Source organism: Trachypithecus francoisi, unplaced genomic scaffold (genome assembly GCF_009764315.1).
Source record: "Trachypithecus francoisi isolate TF-2019V2 unplaced genomic scaffold, Tfra_2.0 Lachesis_group4, whole genome shotgun sequence".
In the NCBI taxonomy this organism is placed as follows: Eukaryota; Metazoa; Chordata; class Mammalia; order Primates; family Cercopithecidae; genus Trachypithecus; species Trachypithecus francoisi.
Window position 1 is genome coordinate 130,220,707 of NW_022681469.1, and position 24,894 is coordinate 130,245,600.

Here is a 24,894-nt window from a genome sequence, read left to right on the forward strand (position 1 = left end):
GCTCATTTTTGTATTTTTAGTAGAGACAGGGTTTCACCATGTTGGCCAGGCTGATTTCCAACTCCTGACTACAAGTGATCCACCCACCTTAGCTGGGATTACAGGTATGAGCCATTGCTCCAAACCTTACCTAGTCTTTTATAATCCAAGCATTGTGTTGTGATTACAAAAAGTAAAGGAAGGCCAGACTCATTCATGTGTGTAATCCCAGCACTTTGCAAGGCCCAGGCAGGAGGAGTGCTTGAGCCTAGGAGTTCAAGACAAGCCTGGGCAATAGAGTGAGACCCATTTCTAAAAAGAAATACGAAAAATAAAAAGAAAAGAGCTGTGGTAGGGTTCCTTAAGAACCTGTGGGTGTGGGATGGTGGTAGAGTGGAGATACTTACACAGGAATGCTGTGTACTGTGAGTGACTACCCCGCCTCACAGAGGGCTTGAGATAATTGTGTATATGAATGTACTTAGTGTATATATATTATATATGTAAAATGCGTAGCAAATCTGTAAATTGTATAAATGTTAATTTTAAACATTTTTATTCGTGCATTTTCATGACTTAGTTTTAAGATCCAAAACGAGGAATGAAGAAAAGGGAAAGCAGGGATGGTAGACAATGATATGCAATTAATAAGCTAAATATTTGATTAATCCTTAGTTTGGACTTCTGTTTTGGTTGAACTCTTTTGATTATAAGCATTTGGGGTAAATGTGTGCTCTTTGTAAATCAGTATAGATTGCTGGGCAAAGGTCTTTTCTGGTAAGAGTCAGATTTAAAAGATGGTTGAGAATTCATTCTTTTTCGTCTTTAAACATGGGTTAGCTGAGTAGCTTGGATTCTTAAAAACACAATATGACTTTTTACCTGTCTATTCTGTGTAGGTTAGTGTCGTGCTCAAGTTTTTTATGTGGCATGACTATTTAGTCTGAAGGGTGCACTTGTTTTAGAGTTGCTGAATATTAATGCTACTCCTTGCAAACCTTTCGAGTATCTTGTTTTCCCTTGACTGTGTCAGATATTTAATGTCAGTGATAGAAAGAATCTTAGGAATTGATTTTATTAAAAGTTAATAAACTTTAAAAACAGTTTTACTTTGAGATTTTGAGCCTGGTTTTATATATGTGGATGTTTGCCTTTGTTGTTGAATCAACATGAATTATGTATTTGTTTGAAATGTGATTGGATATTTAGGTAACTCCTGTTTTTTGATGTAGCAGGTATTCAGATATATGGCTTGAAATTTTTTTCCTATAAAAACTAAGACTTGTTACACATTTTTTTTTTATTAGAAAACTAATATGAAGAAGTATATGGCATTTTAAGAGAGTGGACATCACCACTGTTAAATTTTGTTATATTTTCTGCATTTTAGGCATAGCTGTAATACCATATTTACTTTGTATACTTTCTTCATCTAATGCTATGGCAAGCATTTCTCTGTGTCAGATTTTTAAAAGCTAATTTTTAATGGCTGAATAATATTTGTATAGGTGTATCATAATACGCTTAGCCTGCCTCCCATCATTGGACCTGGAAGGTCTCCCTCTGCCACCACGCACACACTTTTTTTATTGTTAAAATATTATTGCAGTGTTTTTCTCTGTGTGTTTCATTCCTAGAAGTAGATGGCATGGTAAAGGATGTTAACTGAAAATGTCATACCAACTAATACAGTTTCTGTAGGCGTGTGAATGCTCATATTGTCTCATCCTTGTCAATATTGAGTGGAAATCTCTTTTCCTGGAGTAGTTGGTTCTTTAGCAGGAGGGAAGCATTTGGGAGTATCTTCAGGGTGGCTGAACTTTGCAACCTCTTCAATAAATAACTTCCCACTCTGTAATTTGCCCACCTGTATTACCCCACCCCCAAGCCTCAGACTTTAGGAAATGACATCAGGCCTGTATCTAGAGAGTTCAGAGTTCTGTGAGGTAGAACATTCCTTCCAACGGGACCTAAAATTCCTAGAGTTGCAGAATTTTACTGATAAGACAAAGGAGGTCTCAGGAGTCCAGAGTTGCTTGGGGCTTGGCTCAGAATTCCAAGGAGGCCCAGAGTTCCTGGCTTGGGAATGTTGGGAGGCCTGGGATACTGTGGCTTAGACTCAAGCAGAAAGGTGAACACAGATCTTTATTAGCAAACACCAAATTTGACATTTAAAAAGAGATTTCCGAGCAGCTGTGGACCTCGCCAAGACCATGCAGATTCCACTGACTATTCCTGTACCTGTGCTCCACCTGCGCAGGCTTGAAGGTTTGTGAAATAATGTCAGCACATTAGAGCAGCACCTCTGCACACCTATGGGAGTCTGCAGCTGTGACACATAGAAGTTGGCCATGTCCAGATTGGTGACTCCGAAGTGGGCAGCCATGTGCGCACAGTCGTGCAGTGTGAAGCTCACCTGTCGACGCACAGTAGCCAGCATGCTGCAGAGGTAACACTCCCGAAGGGCAGCTCAAGCCCACTGCTCCTGGGATTCCTGCAATTCTTGAACTACGGGACACTGTTGGATTTCAGGAACCTCTGGCTTCAAGGGCCCCAGCGTCCATCAGGGGCAATGCCACGGCTGAAGCCATCAGGGCCCCAGGGTAACTGGAGCACAGGCACAGGAATGAAGTCAGTGGAGTCTGCATTGTCTTGCTGAGGTCTACAGCTGCTCAGAAATCTTTTTTTTTTTTTTTTTGAGACGGAGTCTTGCTCTGCCACCCAGGCTGGAGTGCAGTGGCCGGATCTCAGCTCACTGCAAGCTCCGCCTCCCGGGTTTACGCCATTCTCCTGCCTCAGCCTCCCGAGTAGCTGGGACTACAGGCGCCCGCCTCATCGCCCGGCTAGTTTTTTGTATTTTTAAGTAGTGACAGGGTTTCACCGTATTAGCCAGGATGGTCTCGATCTCCTGACCTCGTGATCCGCCCGTCTCGGCCTCCCAAAGTGCTGGGATTACAGGCTTGAGCCACCGCGCCCGGCCAGAAATCTCTTTTAAATGTCAGATTTGGTATTTGCTAATTTGGTATTAGACAAAGGTTTTACATTTTAATTTACATGCTTTTGATTATTTATTTGAAATTTTAAAAAAAGTACTGTTCTTTATTCTGAAATTTTGTACTTGCAAAATACATTTTGCAAATTGAAAATAAATGAGTACAGTACTCATTTATTTTTAAAGAAATATCAGTGAGATATAATTCACATAATCACAGTATGATTCATATACTTCATCCCTGGTCCTTAGGGGATATGTTTTTGTATATGAGATTTATAAAAAGTAAGAACTTAAAAGAATCTATAGGTTATCTAATTCAAACAGTTTAAAACTACCCACTTCTGCTTTGAAAGCCACTTCTTAGAACCACTGTGTAGAACATGCTACCTGATCAAGAATAAATCGACACCTTGCTTCCCATCTTCTATCCATTAGATAGCTGGGTAAACTAAAATCTCTTTTCCTGATATTTCTCCTTTACTTACACTCTAGCGTGCCCCGTGGCCAGCTATAAGTTGCCCTCTACTTTTGTAGAGCCCTTTGCTATGTTTCTGCAGAATCTACTTTTTCTGATTCATGTAATTCAAAACTAGCTCTATTTTCTTCCAAATTAAAACTCTTTCTTAATTAAGGCTGGCCCAAAATAGAAATTAGAGGGAAAGTCTGATTCCAGGATGTGAAAGACTAATAGTATTCACAAGAATACTTGATTTTTTTTTTTTTTTTTGAGACAGAGTCTCGCTCTGTTGCCCAGGCTGGAGTGCAGTGGCGCGATCTTGGCTTACTGCTAGTTCCGCCTTCTGGGTTCACGCCATTCTCCTGCCTCAGTAGCTGGGACCACAGGCACCTGCCACCACGCCCGGCTTATTTTTTATTTTCAGTAGAGATGGAGTTTCACCATGTTAGCCAGGATGGTCTCGATCTCCTGACCTCGTGATCCACCCATTTTTAAGGAGGAATGTGTATTGAATGATCAATTAGAATTTCAGGTAATGGGAAGAATTTAGAGGATCGTTGAGGGACAGCTCATAGACAGTATTAAACTGTCAGTTTCAACTCTTTTCAGTTTAGCAAAGGAACTCACAGAAACTTGGTATATATCTTATGAAAGGTCAGGCAATATCTTTTACTACAAAAATGGGATAATCATTTTCTAAATAATCATGAAGAAAATGTTCTGAGTAGGCAGTAAGGATTTCTCTAGTAACATGATGATTTAAAAATGTAGTTGTCCCCTTGAACTGGGTTGTATACAGAATGCTTCTGTTTCTAAGTATAGCAAGAAAGATCATAACATACCTCTTTGCGCCTCCCAGCCTCAGACGTGTAGCAAGTGAAAGCTGTTTGAATTGGCAAATGAGGTAATTATTGAGTAGCTGGTTGGAATGTTTGCTACTAACTACATAGCAGAATTGTTAGTTCTTAGTACTGGTGCAATTACAGTAATTAGAATAAGTAAACTTCTTTTAAGATAATTGCAGGGCCAGGTTATATAGAGCCTGTTTAACTTGCCTTTTAGTATTAGCATGGACCTCAGTGTGTATGTTAAAAGATATCCTAATAGATTTTGCGGAGATGAAATTGTCTTATAGCAAATTCCCGATCAACATATGTATGGAATGTATCTAATGTAGTCTAGACCAGTGGCTCCCAGTTTTTTTGGCATCAGGGACTGGTTTTGTGGAAGACAATTTCTCTGCCAGAGTGTGTGTGGGTGTATGTGTGTGTGGGAGGGGGGCAGGATGGTTTCAGGATGAAACTGATCATCAGGCATTATATTCTTATAAGGAGGACACAACCTAGATCCCTCACATGCGCAGTGTGCAATAGGGCTTGCATTCCTTTAAGAATCTGATGCTGCCGCTGATCTGACAGGAGGCGGAGCTCTGGCAGTAATGCTCACCACCACTCACCTCCTACTGTGTGGCCTGCCTAACAGGCCACGGACTGGGGTTGGGAATACCTGGTCTAGATTGTTCTTCAGTGATTAAATCTTCACCAGATTAAGTTTATTAAAAAGTAAAACAAAGAATAGCGCCCTCCCTTGGCAAAACATCTTGGTGTGGTATCTTTTCTTCATTTTACAGCCAGGTGTAAAGAAAAAATAAACCTGTACTTTTACATTTCCCATCCAGTACTTAATTTCTCACCATTTGGCTTCTCTCCTTAACACAAAACTACTTTTATCAAAGGTCAGTAAAAGGCCTTCTGGTTGTCTTTTTCATTAACTTATTTGGCATTATTGACCATTTTTTCCTTGAAACTCTCTTCCTAACTTTTTGTGATACTGCCTTCTGGTTTACCTGGTTGTGTTGAAGCCTCCTTTATTAGGATCCTTTCCTATGGGCCATGTTTAAATGTTGATTTAATCTGGCATATTGCCGTATGTCATCCTTTATTTACTAGAATTTCTTAATTTTCTTTTTATGGACAGGATGACATGAACATAAGAATTTCTTAATTTCATCTACCTTTCAAATCATTTTGCGAAGCTTCTTCAACGTATTCCTGGAAACACTTGCCTAGATATTCCGGGGTTTGGGTCTAGGATGGAATATGATCATCTATTTTGAAATAGGTCCTGAGATGACACTAATATGTATTTTGGTTAAGAACTATGGTTTGTTGCTGTCTCACCTCTTAATAGGTTTCATTTGAGGTGCTTTTTAAAATGTCAAGCCCTGTGCATTTAATTAATAAAGTAAGTATCTTGATCAAGGTCATATACTTGTATGTTAATGAACTAGGATTTGAATTTGAACAAAATTGATTTCAAAACCCAGGAGAAAAAGGAAGGAAGGAGTTAGAGGAGCAAGGTAGAAAAGCTCCACAGTGTGATCACCAGCTCCTCTCAGACTTTTCCCTTGCCTCAACTCTAACATGGTAAAACATTCTGAAAGGACTTAAAGATTCTGTTTCTTAAAATCCTTTGCTTTCTTTTCCATACAATTGCTACAAAATGGTAAAAGTGGCTCCTGGTATCACAGATATCCCAGAAAGTTGAAATGCTTTTTGAAATGATACTCCATCTTTCAAAGCCTCATTAAAATGTGACCTCCTTTCCAGGCTGGTGTGATTCTCAGTTTCCTGAAATTCTGTTGCTTTGGGGTATCTCATTCATGGTTTTGATAAAATTCTGCCTTGTTTGTTCATTGTTTGTTTGCATATCTTACCTCTTCTACCATACTAATATTTTTAAGATCAAGGACTACATCTTATCTTTGCATTCCTCATTCATTTATTTGATAAAAATTTAATGATCACTTATAAAGTGTCGGGTACTACTTTAGTCTCAGAAAATCTAGAGATTAATAAGAAATGGATACAAAGTTGAGATGCTGAGTAAGACAAAGATAAGCAAGTATCTTTAAAGCAGGACTGCTCAGATTCTTTTGTTATGAATACTGGAGGATCCCAGTCCCAAAGACCTGAAGAAACTTGATGTTAGCTATTATAAACAAATATTATTGTGACTTTCTTCAAAACCTTATAAACAAATATTTGATGAATGTTTTATTTTTAGGCTTGAAATTTAACATTCTTAAATAGTGATAGAATATATGGCTTTCATGGGCAAGACCTCAAAGATAAGAAGGATATGGGTTATTTTAACCTGCTTATTAGGTTAGAGTACAGGTGTTGTATTACTAACTGTAGTTACTCTTGTTTCATAATTTTCATAGAGTAACATCTTAGATTGTAAATATTATATTTTGTTTTAACAAGGACAAAAAAATTTTAAATCCAGTTATTTCCCCTTAAAATACAATAAAATGAGGGAATGATAATGACATTGTTGCGAAACATGTATAATGCATTTCAAAGTCAAAATAAATGTAAAATAGACATTAATTTGGAACATTCAAAAAAGTTTGGATTTATTAAAATACTAGTTTGAAGAAATATGAAATGTTACAGATAGTCTTTTTATCTTGAGTAATTTTTTTCTTAAGCCAGTATATGTATTATTCTGAACTCTATTATTCTTAAATGTTTTCTAAATAATGCAGAAGTACACTTGATTTGGGTTGTTTCCGCAGATTTTGTGTTTAAGTAGAGTTTGATTTGGTAGGACTGATTATAGTCTCTACTGTTTTGCATTAATGACACTATTTCCTTCCGTTTAGTAAAGCCAATGAACAAGGATCAATTGTAGTTATAAGTCACTTTGAGATTATTAGACAAGGCTGCTATATTTTGTCTTATAATTATAGGCCATTTGACATTTTGGTGTGGAAGTAAATATTACTCTACTAAATGTGAGTAGAAATTGATGTCCAAACTCAGGCATAGCCTCACTGCTTTCAACATTCCTTTTTATTTATTTTGAGGCCAGTACCCTTTAGTGTCAATAAATTGCCAACCTTACTCTTCTACTTTACTCCCCTGCATCCCTGTTTCAAATGTTTATTCCCTTCTTAAGGCTGTCTACTTCACCTTTGACCCTTATTCTTAGTAGTTGCACTAGGGTCCTTTCTTTTTCTGTGAGAAAACATGAATAGTAATAAAATACGTTTCTTTGCAACTACCAATTATTGATATTCACGTGTCCACTGTGCCAAGGTATGATTCTAATAAGATCACTTATTCCTCACACCAACTCTGTGTTGTAGGTACTGCTTTTATCTGCATTTCATAGAGGAGGGCACTGACACACAGAAGTATAGGTTTGCCCAAGCTCACAAGGCGAATTTATTGATGGAACCGAGATAAGAGATTTCAAGGAGATTTTAAGCTCTAAGGACTACTATAACCTTTCCCCCTAGAGTTTTCCAAAGTTACACAACTACTTTCTTACAATTATTGATACTTCTGAAAAAAAAAAAATGAGATAACTTGGATTAAGGGTATGTGATACTTAAGGAAGCACAGAAAAATTTGGAATACACTTAATTTACACCTTCAGGGTACTTCTTAGGAAAAATTTCCAGGGAAGAATAATAGTATTACCAAACTATTTTCGTATTTGTCAGGTGCTATATTTTACTCTGCTACCAAGTAAAAGGACTGCTTACTCGTTACAAAATAGCTTGTTTTTAGAGCTCCCATAGCAATGTCATACAGTCACAATGATTTCAGTAAGGTGACTTTGCTTATGGGAAATAAACTGTATTTTATCAGGCTTATTTGAATGACATTTTGGTAACCTCTGTGTTACGATAATAGAATCATTAAGACAATACAATAACCTACAAATACCTCATTTGTATGAGGTACTTGACTGAGTACTTTAGAAGAATATTCACTGAATCAGTGTTATTCTTGAAAAGACATAGATCTATTATTGTATCTTGTAAAAGGTTCTTTTTTCCCTCTTCCTCAACCTACTAAAGAGGTTATAATTTAGTTTCAGGACAGATGTGGGATTTGATACTAGGGGTAGGTAGAAGTACTCAGTCTGACAAGATTAAAGGCTGTTGAACTTAGTTTCTCTCTTCTTTCTCTTCTAAATTTTGAATTGCTTTATCCTTTACTTTTCCGTGTGAAACTCATTGTGGTTAGTGCAATAAAAGCAGTGGCCCTGGTGCTCAAGCATGTAATCCCAGCCCTTTGAGAGGACGAGGCGGGAGGATTGCTTGAATCCAAGTGTTTGAGACCAGCCTGGGCAACATAGTAAGACCTCATCTCTTAAAAAAATATTAGCTGGACATGGTGGCATGCACCTGTAGTCTCCGCTAGTCGGGAGGCTGAGGTGGGAGAATCACTTGAGCCCAGCAGGCAGAAGTTGCAGTAAGCCATGATTGTGCCTCTCACTTCAACCTGCGCGACAGAGTGAGAGTCTTCTCGGGAAAAAGAAAACCACTAAGTGGACCAGGACATAGAGGTCAAGAAGCATGTTCTTTTTGCCTACTCAAGAGTCTGGGAAGTATAGTATGATAAAGGACATGAGATTTGCCATTCAGATTGAGCTGTAACTCTGCTACTTGGTAGAGATATTTGTCATTGGCAAGTTACTTTCAGAGGTTTTATTTACTTACTTAGCTGTGAAATTGTGTAAAGAATCTTATGTAGAGTTTTGTAATTATTGAAGTCATTGAATGCATGTAAAGTGCCTAGCTCAGTGTCTTTCTTATAGTTATTGAATAAAAATATTAAGTATTATTGTTAATGAAGATACTGGTAAAATATCCCATGTCAAATAACCTGGTTAACCAGATTAGGAAGGTACTTGGGAATTATGGGACAGTCTTTAATGGATAAATGAGAGTGGGTATTTAGAAAGGCAGTAGAACATACTGCCTAGTGTCAAATACTGACATTACCACTTATTGACTGTTTGGCACTAGCAAGTTATTTCACTTTTGTTTCTGTTTTTTCACCTTAAAATGGTAATGATAATGATACAGATTGGGTATCCCTAATCCAAAAATCTGAAATCTCAAATACTCCAAAGTTTGAAACTTTGAGTGCTGACATGATGCTCAAAGGAAATGCTCATTGAACCAGTTTTTGGATTTTGGCTTTTCAGAATAGGAATGCTGAACTGATGAGCAATGCAAATATTCTAAAATTTGAAAAAGCCCCAAATCCAACACGCTTCTGGTCCCAAGCATTTTGGATAAGTGATACACAACCTGTAGCTTCTATCTAATGGCATTATAAAGGTTAACTAAGTCAGTGCTTATAAAATACTGGCACACAGAAGAATTTATAACTTTCTGGCTGTCACTGTCATTGTTTTTTATGTGTAGTGGTATTAGTGCTAGAGGATTTGGGGATTCAAAATTTAAAAAATGCCCCCCCAGGGGACATTTGTCAATGTCTGGAAGTATTTTTGGTTGCCACAGCTAGGGAGGAGGGATGCTAACTGACTTCTAATGGGTAAAGGCCAGGGATGCTGAGAAGCATCCTTCAATGAACAAGACACTTCTCACAATAAAGAATTATCCAATCCAAAATGTCAGTAGTGTCAAAATGGAGAATTCCTGTAGTACAGCTGTCTGGAGCTGTAGTTGCCAGCATCTGCAGTAACCTGTGCCTGATGCCTCCCTCTCCTTTACTCTGTAGTCTCTTACTGGACTCAATACTCATTTTTCTCTTAACTTTTATCCCAGTACTCCCAATCATTATATTTGCAGGTAGACTGTTCTCAGGTGTTTTTCTTGAATTCTTTGTAGTATAATATATTATCAACCCCTTTAAAGAATTAAAAGTTAAAATTAAATATTAGTATAATTTATGGTTCTTGTAGAAAAACTGATATACAAAGAAGAAAAATTTCAATGTTTCATAACCTTTCCCATCTAGAAATAAACAGTATTAGAAAGTTGGTATATTCCCTGTTACTATTACCCTCCCCTCAGCTTCCCAAAGAAAGAAAAGTTTATAAAATATACATTTTATTTTTAAAAAACTAAATTCTAAAGATATTTAGTAAAAAGCAAGTTTCCTTTTTTCTCCCACCTTCATTTCCAGTCCTGTCTCTAGAGATAAGCATTAAATTGGTGCAAGTCTTTTGGCATTTTTTTATACTTTCATATACACCAGGCATTCCTATGTCAATTTTTTTTGGGTGTAAACAGTACCATGCTGTAAGTACTGTTCTGTGAATGTTTTTTCCCTATCACTGAATATACTGTGTGTATATATGTATATATATACTGAATATTCCTGTCAGTATATTCTTAGCAATTTTGTGGTATTCTATAATATCTTTATCATGATTTATACAGTCAGCTATTAATGAAGATGGATGTTCATAGTTACACTGCTTAGGTTCCTTAGATTTCTAGGCACACATATAAATGCCTCTGTAATGTACATTTCTGAAAGTGAAATCCTGGGTCAAAAGGCATGTAGATTTAAATTTTGGTAGATGACCAAATTATTCTTCAGAAAAGCTGTACCAGTTTACAGTTTCACCAAGAACCATCCTGATGGTTGACTTATTTTCTTTACGCTTTTTTTAAGCATGAGTTTTTCCTCCAAATACTTTAGTCAAATCTCCTAGATTTTTATGTGTAATACTCATTTTGTTTGTATTTGAGTAATTTTCACATAGGAAGAGTTAAGGAGAAATATCTAAGTAGGTGGATGAATTGTGTTATTTTTTGTTAATTTTTAATTTCACTGCATTCAGAGAATATGATCTGTAGGTTCCAGCATTGATTTATTTTTCTGTGTAGCCTTACATAGAATCAGCTTATTTAGTATTCCATAGGTTTCAAAAATAAGTTTATTCTTTGGGTAGAAATTTCTGTATGTATATTTGAAAATTAAGCATATTATTTAAATCATTTTTATTTTTTAAGCACTTGATTAATCCATATCCAAAAGACCTATAGTCTTTTAATGTGGAATTTGCTAACTTCCTATTGTTTCCAAGTTTTTGCCTGAAGTATTTTTTAACATTTTGCTGTTATTTATATTCTTACCTCTGTCATATCAGACTTTCATGTGTTTCTAATTTCCTTAAATGAATCACAGAAATAGTACAACTACTTATTGAGCACTTAATGTATACCAGGCACTGTGCTTAGATTTCACATATATTACCTAATTTATTCCTCATAGTTCATACTCTTATACTATTTGATATGTAAGAAAACAGAAAATGCAAGTATCTTGCTCACAATTACATAATTCCATTATATAGTTGTGGAATTAATGGAATTATAATGGAATTATACAGTATGTATTCTTTTTAGATTAGCTTCTTTTGCTCATCAGTGTATATTGGTCCGTGTCTTTTCATGGCTTGGTAGCTAATTTCTTTTTGGTGCTGAGTGATACTCCATTTTCTGGATGTACCATAGTGTATTTATCCATTCAACTACTGAAGGACGTTGTGGTTGCTTCCACGTCTTGGCAATTATAAATAAAGCTGCTGCAAATACCTGTGTGCAAGACTTTGTGTGGATCTAAGTTTTTAACTTAGCTGGGTAAACATCAAGAAGGGCAATTGCTGGATCACTGCCTTGTGTCCTTACTGCTCTTAAAGATTGGATTCTGTTTTTAAATATCAGATCTTTTCAGCTTTTTACTTCTTAGAATGCAATGGCAACTTCCAAGCTCCTTACGTACAGAACCAGAAAAAGCAGACTGAGTTCTCAACTACTTTTTGGTACCCATTTTTTCTGCCTCCTTACCCTGAGTGAAACGTGGCTCTTTGAGGATCATTACCCCTATTGCACATAACTCAGGGGGGAGCTTTTGTTTCACCTCATGAGCCTCAAGGTGGGAGATGGTCTTGGTTACTTATTTCTCATCCAGGTTTGTGCTAAAACCTTCTGTTTCTTTGGAAACTTCCAATTTATAAGGAAATAGAAGTCACTTGAGTTCAGAATAAATTGTTCTAAAAATTAAATATAAAGTTCTCAGTTATAGGAAAAAATAATTAAGGCCTCTTTGATTTGGCTTTTCTAATTGAATTCGATTCTAGGGGAAGAAGTGTTTTGATTTTCCTGCTTCCTTGATTCTAAGATAAGATCTACTCTGAAACATATAATCAAATTTGATTTGAGGGAGGTAAATAGTACAGTCAATTACGTTTTGTTTATGAGACATTTGTTTTTAGAAATATTGGGGGGCAAAATTGTATCTTAGAATTGGGGAAATTGAACAGTTCTCAATCTGTTATGAAAGGTTTACTTTGCCCAGAGCCAACTTAAAAAGAAAACTACAACTAACCTAGAAATAACTCAAGAATAAATGTGTAGTTGAGAACTAGAGAAACACGTTACACAGGAGCAATGTTGAATTGGAATCAGAAATTATCTTTTTCTTGGCCAAATGATACCCTTTATTGTTTGCAGTGTTTACTTTGATAGAGATCACCCAGTTAGTGTAGTTATGGTTCATACTATAATTGGTCTTCAACAGGAAACCTAATCATTTATCTTTAAATTGCAGTTTTCCCACACATTTGATAAGTTTTTAAACTTTCATAACCGTGGATAAAGTTTCTTGAAATACAAAACATCTTGGTTTTAATGCCACTTGGGAATTGAATTAGAAAATTTGGTCCATAATTTCAGTGTAAGTAGTCTAGGAATCGATGGAAGTTTATTCATTTATATCTCCCCTGATATGTTAAATATCTCATAGCTGAGTTCAGGGTATACAGCGTATTACTTCACATAGTCAATGTTAAGAATTTAAAAGATAAAGAAAAAAATCCAGTGGGAAAAAGTATTATCCTAACTGAAAGTATAACTAGGTATTTGCTAAGTTTTAAAGAGTATTAAAAAAGCAGAAAGTATTTAGAAATTTGATAGTAGAGAGTAGTATGAGGTATACATACTGTTGAGAATAAAGGGAGAAACCTTCATCACTGTTTCCAAAAAGGAAAGTTACTCAAAAAAAGGGGGAGTGGGGTGGTGGCAAATAGTCCAGTCCTTAATTAGGAAAGCCATGAGCCACTTTTATTTCTTTTTTTGAGACAGAGTCTTGCTCTGTCACCCAGGCTGGAGTGCAGTGGTGCGATCTCGGCTCACTGCAGCTTCCGCCTCCCGGTTTATGCAATTCTTTTGCTTCAGCCTCCTGAATAGCTGGGATTACAGGCATGTGCCACCATGACAGGGTAATTTTTTTGTATTTTTAATAGAGACAGGGTTTTGCCATGTTGCCCAGGCCTGTCCTGAACTCCTGAGCCGAAGTGATCCCTCCGCCTCGGCCTCCCAAAATTCTGAGGGTATAGGCCTTAGCCACCATGCCCAGCCCCCACTTTTATTTCTGATTTTAGTAATTTGAGTCTCTCTCTTTTATTCTCAATCTAGTTTATGGGTTGTCAATTTTGTTTATTCTTTTGAAGAACTAACAATTGGTTTTGCTGATTTCTATTCTTTTTCTGGGACGGAGTCTAGCTCTGTTGCCAAGCTGGAGTGCAGTAGCGCGATCTCGGCTCACTGCAACCTCCGCCTCCCAAGTTCAAGCAGTTGTCCTGCCTAAGCCTCCTTGAGCAGCTGGGATTCCAGGCACGCCCTGCCACGCCCAGCTAATTTTTGTATTTTTAGTAGAGACGTGGTTTCACCATGTTGGCCAGGATGGTCTCAGTCTCCTGACCTCGTGATCTGCCCGCCTCAGCCTCCCAAAGTGCTAGGATTACAGGCATGAGCCACCGCGCCTGGCCGATTTCTATTCTTTTATTTATTTATTTGAAACAGAGTTTCACTCTTCTTGCCCAGGCTGGAGTGCCGTGGCATGATCTCGGCTCACTGCAGCCTCTGCCTCCTGGGTTCAAGCGATTCTTCTGTCTCAGCCTCCCGAGTAGCTGGGACTACAGGCATGCGCCACCAAATCTGGTCCAGTTTTGTATTTTTAGTAGAGACGGGGTTTCACCATGTTGGTCAGGCTGGTCTTGAACTCTTGACCTCAGGTGATCCACCCTCCTAGGCCTCCCAAAATGCTGGGATTACAGGCGTGAGCCACCACGCCCGGCCCAATTTCTATTCTTAAAATCTGTTTTGTTTATCTCTGCTCTAATTTTTATTTTTTTCTTGTTTTTGCTAGCTTTGAGTTTAGTTTGCTCTTTTTCTAATTCGTTATGGTGTAAACATAGGTTGTTGTTTAAAATCTTCATTTTTATATAAGTGTTTACAACTATAAATTTCCTTCTTAGCTCTGCTTTTTCTGCATTCCATAAGTTTTGGCATGTTGGGTTTTTATTTTTATTTTGTCTCAGGGTATATTTTAATTTCCCTCGTGATTTCTTCTTTGATCCGTTGGTTGATAAGAATGTGTTGTTTGATTTCCAAATATTTGTTAGTTTTCCTAGTTTCCTTCCATTACTAATTTTTAGTTTCATATTATTATGATGGGAAAAAAATACTTTGCTTGATTTCAATTCTTTAAAATTTGTTAAGACTTGTTTCTTTTAGTCATTGCTGAAAAATGCTTTACATGCCCTTGAGAAAAATGTGTAGACCACTGTTGTTGGATGCAGTGTTTTGTCTGTCTGTTAGCTTCAATTGATTTACAGTTTTGTTCGTATCCTCTATTTCCTTGCTTATTTTCCGTCTAGTTGCCCTGTCCATTATTGAAACTGGAGTATTGAAGTCTCCAACTATTATTATAGAACTGTCTGTTTCTCCCTTTAATTCTGCCAGTGTTTGCTTCACATAATTTAAAGTTCTGATGTTTGCTTATATATATGTTTTTAATTGTTACATCATCTTAGCAAAGTGACCAATTTATCAACATTTAAAGTCCTTCTTTGTCTTTGATAATAGTTTTTGACGTGAGACTATTTTGTCTAATATTAGTATGGCTTCTTTACCTTTCTGGTTACTATTTGCATGACTTATCTTTTTCTAACCTTTTACTTTGAACCTATGTGTTTTCTTAGATCTACAATGTGTCTTTTATAGATACGCAGTTGGGTCATGCCATTTTATTTATTATGACATTCTGTGACTTTAATTGGGGGAGTTTAATCAATTTACCTATAAATACTAATAAGGAAGAACTAACTTTTGCCATTTTGTTTTCTGTATGTCTTTTAGCTGTTTTGTCCTTCATTTCTTCCATTACTGCCTTCGTTTGTGTTTACTTGATTTTTTGTAGTGACACAATTTGATTCCCTTCTCTCTTTTTTTTTTTCTTTTTGGTATACTTTATAGAAATTTTCTTTGGTTATTATAGGGATAATACATAATATCCTAAAGTTATTACAGTCTAATTTTTTATGCCAGTTTAACTTAAATCACATTGAACAACTACACATCCACTGCTCTGTCCCTCTCATGTTATTGATGTCGTGAGTTACGGTATTATACTTGATGTACCTATTAACACAAATTCATGATTTTTTAATGCATTTGCCTTTAAAAACTCGTAGAAAATATAAGGTGAACTTGCAAACCAAAATTTTAATAATACTGGCTTTTATATTTGCCCTTGCATTTACCTTTACGGGATCTTTATATCTTTATATTGCTTTGAGTTACTGTCTAGAGTCTTTTTATTTCAACCTGAAGGACTACCTTCAGTATTTCTTGTAATATATGTGTAGTGATAATGAACCTCCCTCAGGTTTTGTTTATTGGGGAATGTCTTTATTTCTCCCTCATTTATAATGGTCGCTTTTGCCAGATACAGAATTTGCATTTGACAGTTGTTGCAGCGCTTTGAATGTATCATTGCACTGCCTTCAGGCCTCCAAGGTTTCTGCCAGAAAGTTGGCTTATAGTCTTATTTGAGGACTCTGACTATGCAGTGAGTTGCTTCTCTTTTGCCACTTTCAAGATTCTGTCTTGGCTTTTGACAGTTTGATTGTAATTGTGTTGATATTGGTTGTGAATTTTTCTTACTTGGAGTTTGTTGAGATCCTTGGATTTGTAGATTCATCGGTTTCATCACCTTTGGGGAGTTTTTTCCTTCATATAATCTCTGTCCATTTCTCTTCCTCTGAAACATCCATTGGGTATATATTGGTCCAGCTGTTTTGTTTCATAATCTCTTGGGCTCTGTTTACTTTTCGTCTTTTTTCTTTCTGCTCAGATTTGATAATTTCAACTGTCTTCAGGTTTACTGAGTTTTTTCTTTTGCCTACTCAGTTCTACTATTGAACCTATATAATAGTGACATTTTCAATTCAAATACTGTATTTTTCAGCTCCACAATTTGTTTTTATAATTCCTCTTTATTGATATTCTCATTTTGCTTATTATTTTCCTGATTCCCATTCATTTTGGTTCATTTTTTTCTTTAGCTCTTTGGGCATAGTTAAGACAGCTACTTTCAAGTCTGTCTAATAAGTCTAATATCTGTAATTCTTCAGGAATAGTTTCTGGAAATTTTTGTTCCTTTGGGCCATATTTTCCTATACCTTGTTGCATGCCTTGTGATGTTTTTTGAAAACTGAGTATTTGAAAGAGTCACCTCTCTCAGTTGCACACTGGCTGTGTACTACCGGGGCATTTCTCTGCTGATGAGTTGAGCATTCCCTTAACCTAGTGATCACCCCAAGATGAAAGCTTAGGATCTTCTTTTCTGAGCATTTGTATTGCCTAGGCCTGTGGGTCGCTTTCTCAATTCCTCCTGTATGCATGGCTGCTTTTGAATGTCTTAATTTCCCAAAGAGTCTCACCTGGATGCTCAGATGTTCTATTATATCTACCCACTGTAATCTTATGCCCCAAATATCTATTGTGTCCTCTTGCAGCTTTCATAAGTGGTGCCCATTGCTTCTCTCACCAAACGAGGTCCCAGTTAGGCAAAATAGGGATCAGTTCTTCTGGCAGACCAGAGAGGTTAAAATGTTACAAGTTAGGTCTGCACTCTTCCCGCCCATTTGAAGGGAGTGAATTGGGAATTGGTTTGCTGCCTTCTTGAGACCCAGATAAACTGTGGAAGGGGTGGGACAAGATCACAGAAAAATGTCACAAAAGGTTTGCATGTTTTTTTCCTTAATTGGGCATTTGCTTCGTCACTATAGACCTTTGACTGTTTTTCACAGGTCCTGTAAGGTTAATTCTACGAGTTTATGGTTGTTTTTGGTGTTTCTGTGAGGAAATGTGGCTTTGAGCTTTTTAATTTGCCGTTTTGCTGATGCCACTCAGTAATGCTTTTTAAATTATGAAAATAATAGAATCATATGGAAGGAAGTTTACAGCACCCCGAAGTATAACAAACTAAGAAAAATCATCCACATTGTACTATCCCCAGAATAGCCACTATTTACATTTTGGTGTGTTACCTCTCAGACTTTTATTTTTCTTCCTCTCTCTTTTCCCTTTGTCCTGTGTCGTCTTGTTCCCCCACTCCTCACCACAAATAAAAAGGGGAAAAAAACTTAAAAAACCTCTAAACATAATTTATTGAGTACAGTGTTAATTTTTTAATGAGCATACTTTTTAATTTCCCAAAACATTATTGTATATACTAAAATTTTCATTTATATTTCCAAAGGGAAATATTGTAGATATTTCTGATAACATCCAAATGCTTGGGTTTTATTCTAGTCTTTCTGCTTTCAAGGTATAAGAGTTAAGAAAGAATTGGGTGTGGCCAACCCATGTTACTTTCCTGTGACTTAGACATTTTTGGCATTTTTACATCTAGTAAAAAGTGGCGTGCTGTCAGTCAAAGGGGTAAGCCCGGACCATGTGGAAAGGATCTTATCTCTTTTGAGAGCTGATACAAAAAGAATTCCTCCTAGACATATATTGTGACATCAGTTACTTAGGCTAAACATGCCTATTATTCTAAGTGAATTATTAACAATACATACTTTAACTCTTTGCCATGTTAATTATCGTAATATGGTTTATAATTTATTTTAACCTTAGGTTATATATACCTTGAAGCCATTTATATTTTGGTATACTTGTAATAGTTACTATACACTAGACTATGTATATTAGACTAGACATGGAGAGTCAAAAAAGAGTACGTGATCTGAGTACAAATCATGCCCTAGCTTCCTTCATGTCTACCTCCTACCTCGAGTAGAAGCAGTATAAAAAGTAATTACCTAAGATTTTTTTGGATTCTGGTTTGGGAGAAGTACCCTTATATTTAGACTGATGGGTGGCTAAATTAGAAAGTATTTTTTGTGATTTAGAATTTTATGTGGAGATGTTCATTGTAATTAATTATTCTTTGTATTAGCAGATTTTTGCTTTTTATGGCTGCATGATTTCTTGTTTTGGTCATTCATTATTGTCTATTAGTAAAGAAAAACTTTATTTCACTCAAGCAGCAATGTGTAATCCAACTTGGATTTTTTAATAATGACTTTTTTCTTTGGGAATATATTACTGTTAAAAATGTACATTATTAGATACATTACTTTTAATGAATATAAGTGGTATAATTAGAAGACTGAAAAGAATCCCTGGAAACATGAGTCTAATTTGATAGCTAAGAAACTGAGGACAAGATACTTACTCTTTGTAGCATATTTTCTAATGTCATTTCATTGTTTCACCAAGAAGTACTTGCATAAAGCAAGTTCGATTATAGCATCTGTTGAATATTTAAGGTTGGGTAAAGTGGGTGAATTTAACAGATATTTTCCCTTATTTCTTTTAGGTGAATCTGGATTGGGAAAGTCGACGTTAATCAACTCATTATTCCTCACAGATTTGTATTCTCCAGAGTATCCAGGTCCTTCTCATAGAATTAAAAAGACTGTACAGGTATGGATATTAGTATTGTTAATTGATGATAAGCTGGAATAATATTAATACAAAGCACATATCGTAACTTTTATTATGCTTCCTTAGAAGTAAGATACAAATTTGCCTTTATTCAGTGTAAGATAGTAAATATGACTTCATAAAATTAAAAAACAAAAGAAGTACAGTTAATCAGAACAATTATCTTGACTAGAACTTTCCAAATTTGTCCCGAGGACTCTCCTAGAGATGACATTGTGACATAGTAACCAATTCCCCTGGAGTTGTGCTATCTAGTATAGTAGTCATTTGCCACATGTTTAAATCAATTAAAATTAGTTAAACTAAAAATGCAATTTTTCATTTGCTCCAGTTACATTTCAGGTGCTTAACAGCTCATGTGGCAAGTGGCTGCCATTTTTTGCAGCACATATGAAGATTTTCATCATTGCAGAAAATTGCATTGGATAGTGTAGAGAAAACATGATTTATAGAAAAGCTTTTGTTATTTAAATACAGTGTTCTGTATTAGTCAGTGGCATAATACCATATCATAGATGAATGGCAATAGCAATTCTGTAAGACTCCCAAGGTATATGTGATCTAATTTACTGCTTCTCAGTCTTTGCTGTGCATTCCAATCCTGGATATCCTGTTAAATTTAGTTCTTCTAGTAGGTCTGAGATGGGCTGCAATTTCTACATTTCTAGCAAGATCACAGGCGATGCTGATGCTGCTGGATGGTAGATCATACTTTATAGAGCAAGGGGCTGGATTCTAGATATGCCCTTTTTATTAAATATTACAGCAACCTGTAGCCCTGTGTGGCTATTAATCTTTGAAATGTGGGTGGTCTGAATTGTGATGTTCTGCAAATATAAAATATACCACAGATGTCTGAGACTGAGCATGGAAAAAAAATCTCAATAATTTTTTATATTGATTGATTACTGCAGTGATAGTATTTTGGATGTATAAATAAAATAATCAATTTTATTTAACCTTTTTCCTATTTTAAAAGTGGCTACTAAGAAAATTATAAATTATGTGATTGACATAGTATTTGTGTTTGGCAGTACTGCTCTAAACTGTTGATTAAAAATATTGTTGTTGAGCTCTGCTTGTGTGATATATAGGCCATGAGCAGAGAGGAGGCAAGTGAACATTTCTGGCTGGAGTCGGCTTCATTGAGGCAGTGATGCTTTTAACTGAATTTGAAGAAGTGGTAGTGATCATCCCAGTGCACAGGATGGAAGGCCAGTCTATATATTCCGGGCAGTAACTCATATACATCAAACTGCAAGATGCAGTTTAGTAACTAGATCCCAAAGGAATACTTTTGTGAAGTGTATTTCTTATTTCTCTTTTCGATTTTTCTATTTTAGGATTTTGTTGTGTTTTGTTTTGTTTGGTAACCTTCATAGGACTTGAGATTTAAAATTACCTGCAAAATTATGCTCTAAAAACTTGATCCTACATGCTTATTTGTCATAAATATTGGAAATTTTAATCCTAAGCAAGAAAACAAACTTTGAACTTTCTTAATTTGGGTATCTATTATGAATACCTTAATTTAGGTATTTATGAATTTAGATATGCCAGGTAAAACTAACCACCACCCAAATTAATGTACAGTTCATTTCCAGAACCCTAGTTTCTTCCGTGTGCTCACTCTCATTCAGTATTACACCCCACAAAGATAAACACCTTAACTGACTGCTTTCTCCATAGATAAATTTGCCTGTTCTTGAACGTTATATACATACACTTTTTTGTATCTGTTTTCTTTAAGTGAAGATTACGTCTGTATTCTTTACTCATGTTGGGTGTAGTTCTTTTTCATCATAGTATGATACTCCATTGTGTGAATGTATCAGTATATCCTTTATTATTTATTTTAGATAAGCCTTTGGGTTTTCAGTTTTTTACTAATAGGAACATTCTTGTGTATGTCTTGGTAGACTTAGGCGCTCATTGCTGTTGTGTGTGCATAAAGATATAAAGGTATTTGAGTTTATTTTCTTTGATTTCTAGTGAGGTTGAACATGTCTTTTGTACTCATTAACTGTTCACATTTCATTAAAGTGTTTTGATAATCTTAATATTTTCTGTCATTTTCTTACCGATTTATAGGAGTTTTAAAAATCTAATCATCCCCTACATTTTAGATATTGCAGACATTTTCTCGCCAGGCAAGCATCTGTTAAAGATGTGACATGCCCTCAATTTATTAGAATTCTTACATTGGCCTAGCTTCAGAATAAATTGTCTAAACTTATTTTACCTTCCTTTAAAATAACACTTCAAAAATATCCTCTTCTGTTGTGAATATCTTCCCAGAAACTCTCTTTATCTTGAAAACAAAGGGGTAATGGAGGTGAGAATATCTCTAGGAGGATTTTTAAGACAAAGGCATGTTTACCACTGTTAAATATCTTTTCTTTACCAAAAAGAAGACCTGTAACATTTGAGAACCAGATTGATCCTTACTAGAATCCTGTAGAAGTCCTCTTTCCTGACAGAACCATGGAGATGTATTCTTTTGTGTACTGGGAACCAGTTGAAGACCATCTAAACTCTTGCCCACTTACTCAGGAAAGAACATGCAGTATTACAGACAGGGTCAGAATCATTCAGGAAGTCTGAATGTAGTTAGAAAATTAGAATGTAATCTTTTTAATAGTTGACTGGCTCCTTACCAAGCCCAGTAGTCTAGCAGATGATCTGCCGTTGGAAGCTCATAAACACTCACAGTAGAGGGGAGTGATCACCAGTATTGTATCTCAGTCCAGACATATTAGACTGGTAAACTTACAATCCTGATTTTTCAAAATACAAATGTTTATAAAAATGGGGAGGAAAGCCCTCTCCTGTTACGTAGCTGAATAAGGAGCAAGATTTTAATAAAGACCACGATCTCATATTCTCATCCCTGGGTGTTATCTGTTTATAGGAGACTTGTATCTTAAAGGAGATATTTATTCACATTCACAGTCTTGGAAGGAATGGGAAGCTGTGTACACTGAACAGAGAGCTGATTTTTAGCCTCCTATGTGTAAAATAGTGGTTCTGATTCAAGTGAAGTTTTCAGTATTAATAGAAGCTCATTAAGATTAATTCTTAACCTCTTGGACGTCAGAACCCTGAGTTATATCTGTGCATTTCCAAGATGCAAGCTGACACCAGTCCTGGAATTCTTTATACCAGTGCTTCTCAAACTTGAGCACACATCACGGTCACGTGGAAGGCTTGTTCAAACACAGATTGCTGAGTCCCTTTCTTCATGGTTTGCTATATAGCAGGTTTGAGGCAGGGCACAAATAATTTGTATTTGTTTAGTTCTCAGAATGTGTTACTGCCAGTCTAGGTACTAAATTTTGAGAACCACTGCTCTACTGCAAACTGGTTTTATCCTGTGTCTGTCAGGGTGAAAGGAGGAGAGGGAAGTGTTTTGCCTTAGTTCTTTCAGAATGTTTCAGATGGAATGGAATGGTACCATGTTACCTCCATTTTTTACTTACATATATATTTTTCCAAAAGATTAATGAAAATGAAGTAAAATAAAAAATTGAACATGTGATAAGCTCTACTTCATGTTTCAGTCTCAAATATAGATACCCAGATTAACAAAATTTTTTGGAAAAATATTGCTTACAATGTTGTATGTATACTAACAATTAAGCTTGATTTTATAATTTTGTTGCATTTGAAATTTTTTATATTTATTTATTTTTGAGATGGAGTCCTTTTCTTTCGTCCAGCTGGAGTGCAGTGGCGCAATCTTGGTTCACTACAACCTCCACCTCTGAAGTTCAAGTGTTTCTCCTGTCTTAGCCTCCTGAGTACCTGGGATTACAGGCGTGTGCCACCATGTCTGACTGATTTTTGTATTTTTAGTAAAGATGGGGTTTTACCATGTTGACCAGGCTGGTCTCGAACTTGTGACCTCAAGTGATCTGCCTGCCTCAGCTTCCCAAAGTGCTGGGATTACAGGCGTGAGCCACTACGCCTGGCCTGCATTTGAAAATTTTTAAATCATACTTTATGTCAGTGAAAGGGTGTCATCTGTCCTTTCTTGGGAAGAAATTATCCTTTGTTCTGAGATGAAAGTCCATTTTAATTTTTTCTTAATGTGTTCTATTAAGATAATTCTTTTGTGCAATGACACTGTTTAGATTTTTTGAAGTTCTTAGTTGGAAACTTTATGCTGTTCCCCTTTGAAACTTTTTATTGGTCCATGAAGTGTTGTTGTTTTTTTTTTCTTTTGAGATGGAGTCTTACTCTGTCACCCAGGCTGGAGTGCAGTGATGTGATCTCAGCTTACTGCAACCTCTACTTCTGGGCTCAAGCAGTTTTCCTGCCTTAGCCTCCCGGGTATCTGGATTTACAGGTGTGCACTACACCCAGCTGATTTTTGTATTTTTAGTAGAGATGGGGTTTCACCATGTTGGCCAGGCTGGTCTCGAACTCCAGACCTCAACTGATCCTTCCACCTCAGCCTCTCAAAGCACTGGGATTATAGGTGTGAGCCACCGCGCCCAGCTGGCCCCTGAAGTTTTGTAAATCACTATTGTAGATGAAGTGGTTGCAAAAGTTTTGAAAGTGAGAAAAGGTGAAAGCAGTACGTACATCTCTAGGATAACATACTTGATAGACTCCTTGAAAATTTTTCACAGAGCCCAATCAGGAAACTGTCCTGTTGACATTTGGTCCAGTTTTGATAGATTTTGAGCCATTCACATAACATATTTGAATGCTTGTCTTATACTAAGTTTGGGGGCTACAATGATGATAAGACAAAAAGTTCTCGAAGATCTCACAATTGTGGGAAAAATATGGACATACAATTATGACTTAGTGAGAAAGATTGCTTTTGTAAGGTGCTGTAGAGGTGACCTTGGCAAGGTAAATTTAAATGAAGTGGTAGCAAGATGGCAGTGGGTTGAGAAGTGAGTAGTAAGTGAGTCAGTGAAGATGGTTGATGGCTATTAAGGAAGGGATGAAAAGGAGTACCTAGGAGTGTGAGTATAGAGGACTCAGAGTGGTTTGATGATTTCCAAAAGAGACCTGAGAATGGTTATATCCTGTGGCAAGTCATTCTCTAAGAAATGAGAGATTGAAGATAGAGGGGAAATAGTGTAAACAGTTGTCAGGATGAATCTGAAATAGAAATTAATCCCTATAATAGATTGAGAAATCGCTTTAGGAAAAAGATATATTTCACATACACTGTACCATGGAAGGTACACTGCTGATTCAGACAGACTGGGAATGGTCTCATTTTTAAGTGGAGATGTGAATTACTGCACTGAGCATTGTGACAGACGTGGGCTTGGGAAGAGCTTTACTGGGAAATGGGAGAGGCATAAAACTAAGGAGCACATAAGAGGAATATTAGCAGGGAAATTCTTGTTGAGGTTGAAGGTCCTGAATTTTATGATATAGGAATAGAAAGATGGGTTAATCCAGAATGGGATTTGAGTTGGAAAAGGAAAGAAAGAAAGGTTTTGGGAAGGAGGTTGCTAACAGAAAATGAGAGGGGCAAGGGATTTGAGGTCTCATTGTAAGGAGACAGGGATGTAAGAGATGGAGAGGTTCACAATAGAAGGCCAAATTAGAATTTTGGGATCAACTTTCTTCTCAATAAAGTAGTTCTGGGTCTTGATGAGATGGAAGTATTCTTTAGGGATAACGGTTCTACTATTGGTCACTTCCTCTTTCACTTTCTTGTGGAACACGAATAAGATGATATTTTGTCTTTTGGAACACGATTAAGATGATATTTGTCTTTTGAGTCAATAAATAAGCAAAATAGCTTTTGTGTTTGAGCTAAGTGGTGTATCTCAGGCCATTCAAATC

The 24,894-nt window shown here is 36.3% G+C and overlaps 1 protein-coding gene and 1 pseudogene across 8 annotated transcripts in view; one reads left to right on the top strand and one right to left on the bottom strand.

Annotated features, from left to right (window-relative positions):
• Positions 1-24,894, top strand: part of SEPTIN7 (septin 7) — a 105,239-nt gene that overhangs the window by 43,714 nt on the left and 36,631 nt on the right. For all 8 annotated transcript variants that reach the window (XM_033193562.1, XM_033193563.1, XM_033193565.1 and 5 more), the window contains one exon: positions 18,950-19,056. In XM_033193562.1, coding sequence (XP_033049453.1) covers positions 18,950-19,056 — 107 coding nt within the window. The remainder of the gene's footprint in view (positions 1-18,949; positions 19,057-24,894) is intronic.
• LOC117073357 lies at positions 2,151-2,627 on the bottom strand (annotated as a pseudogene).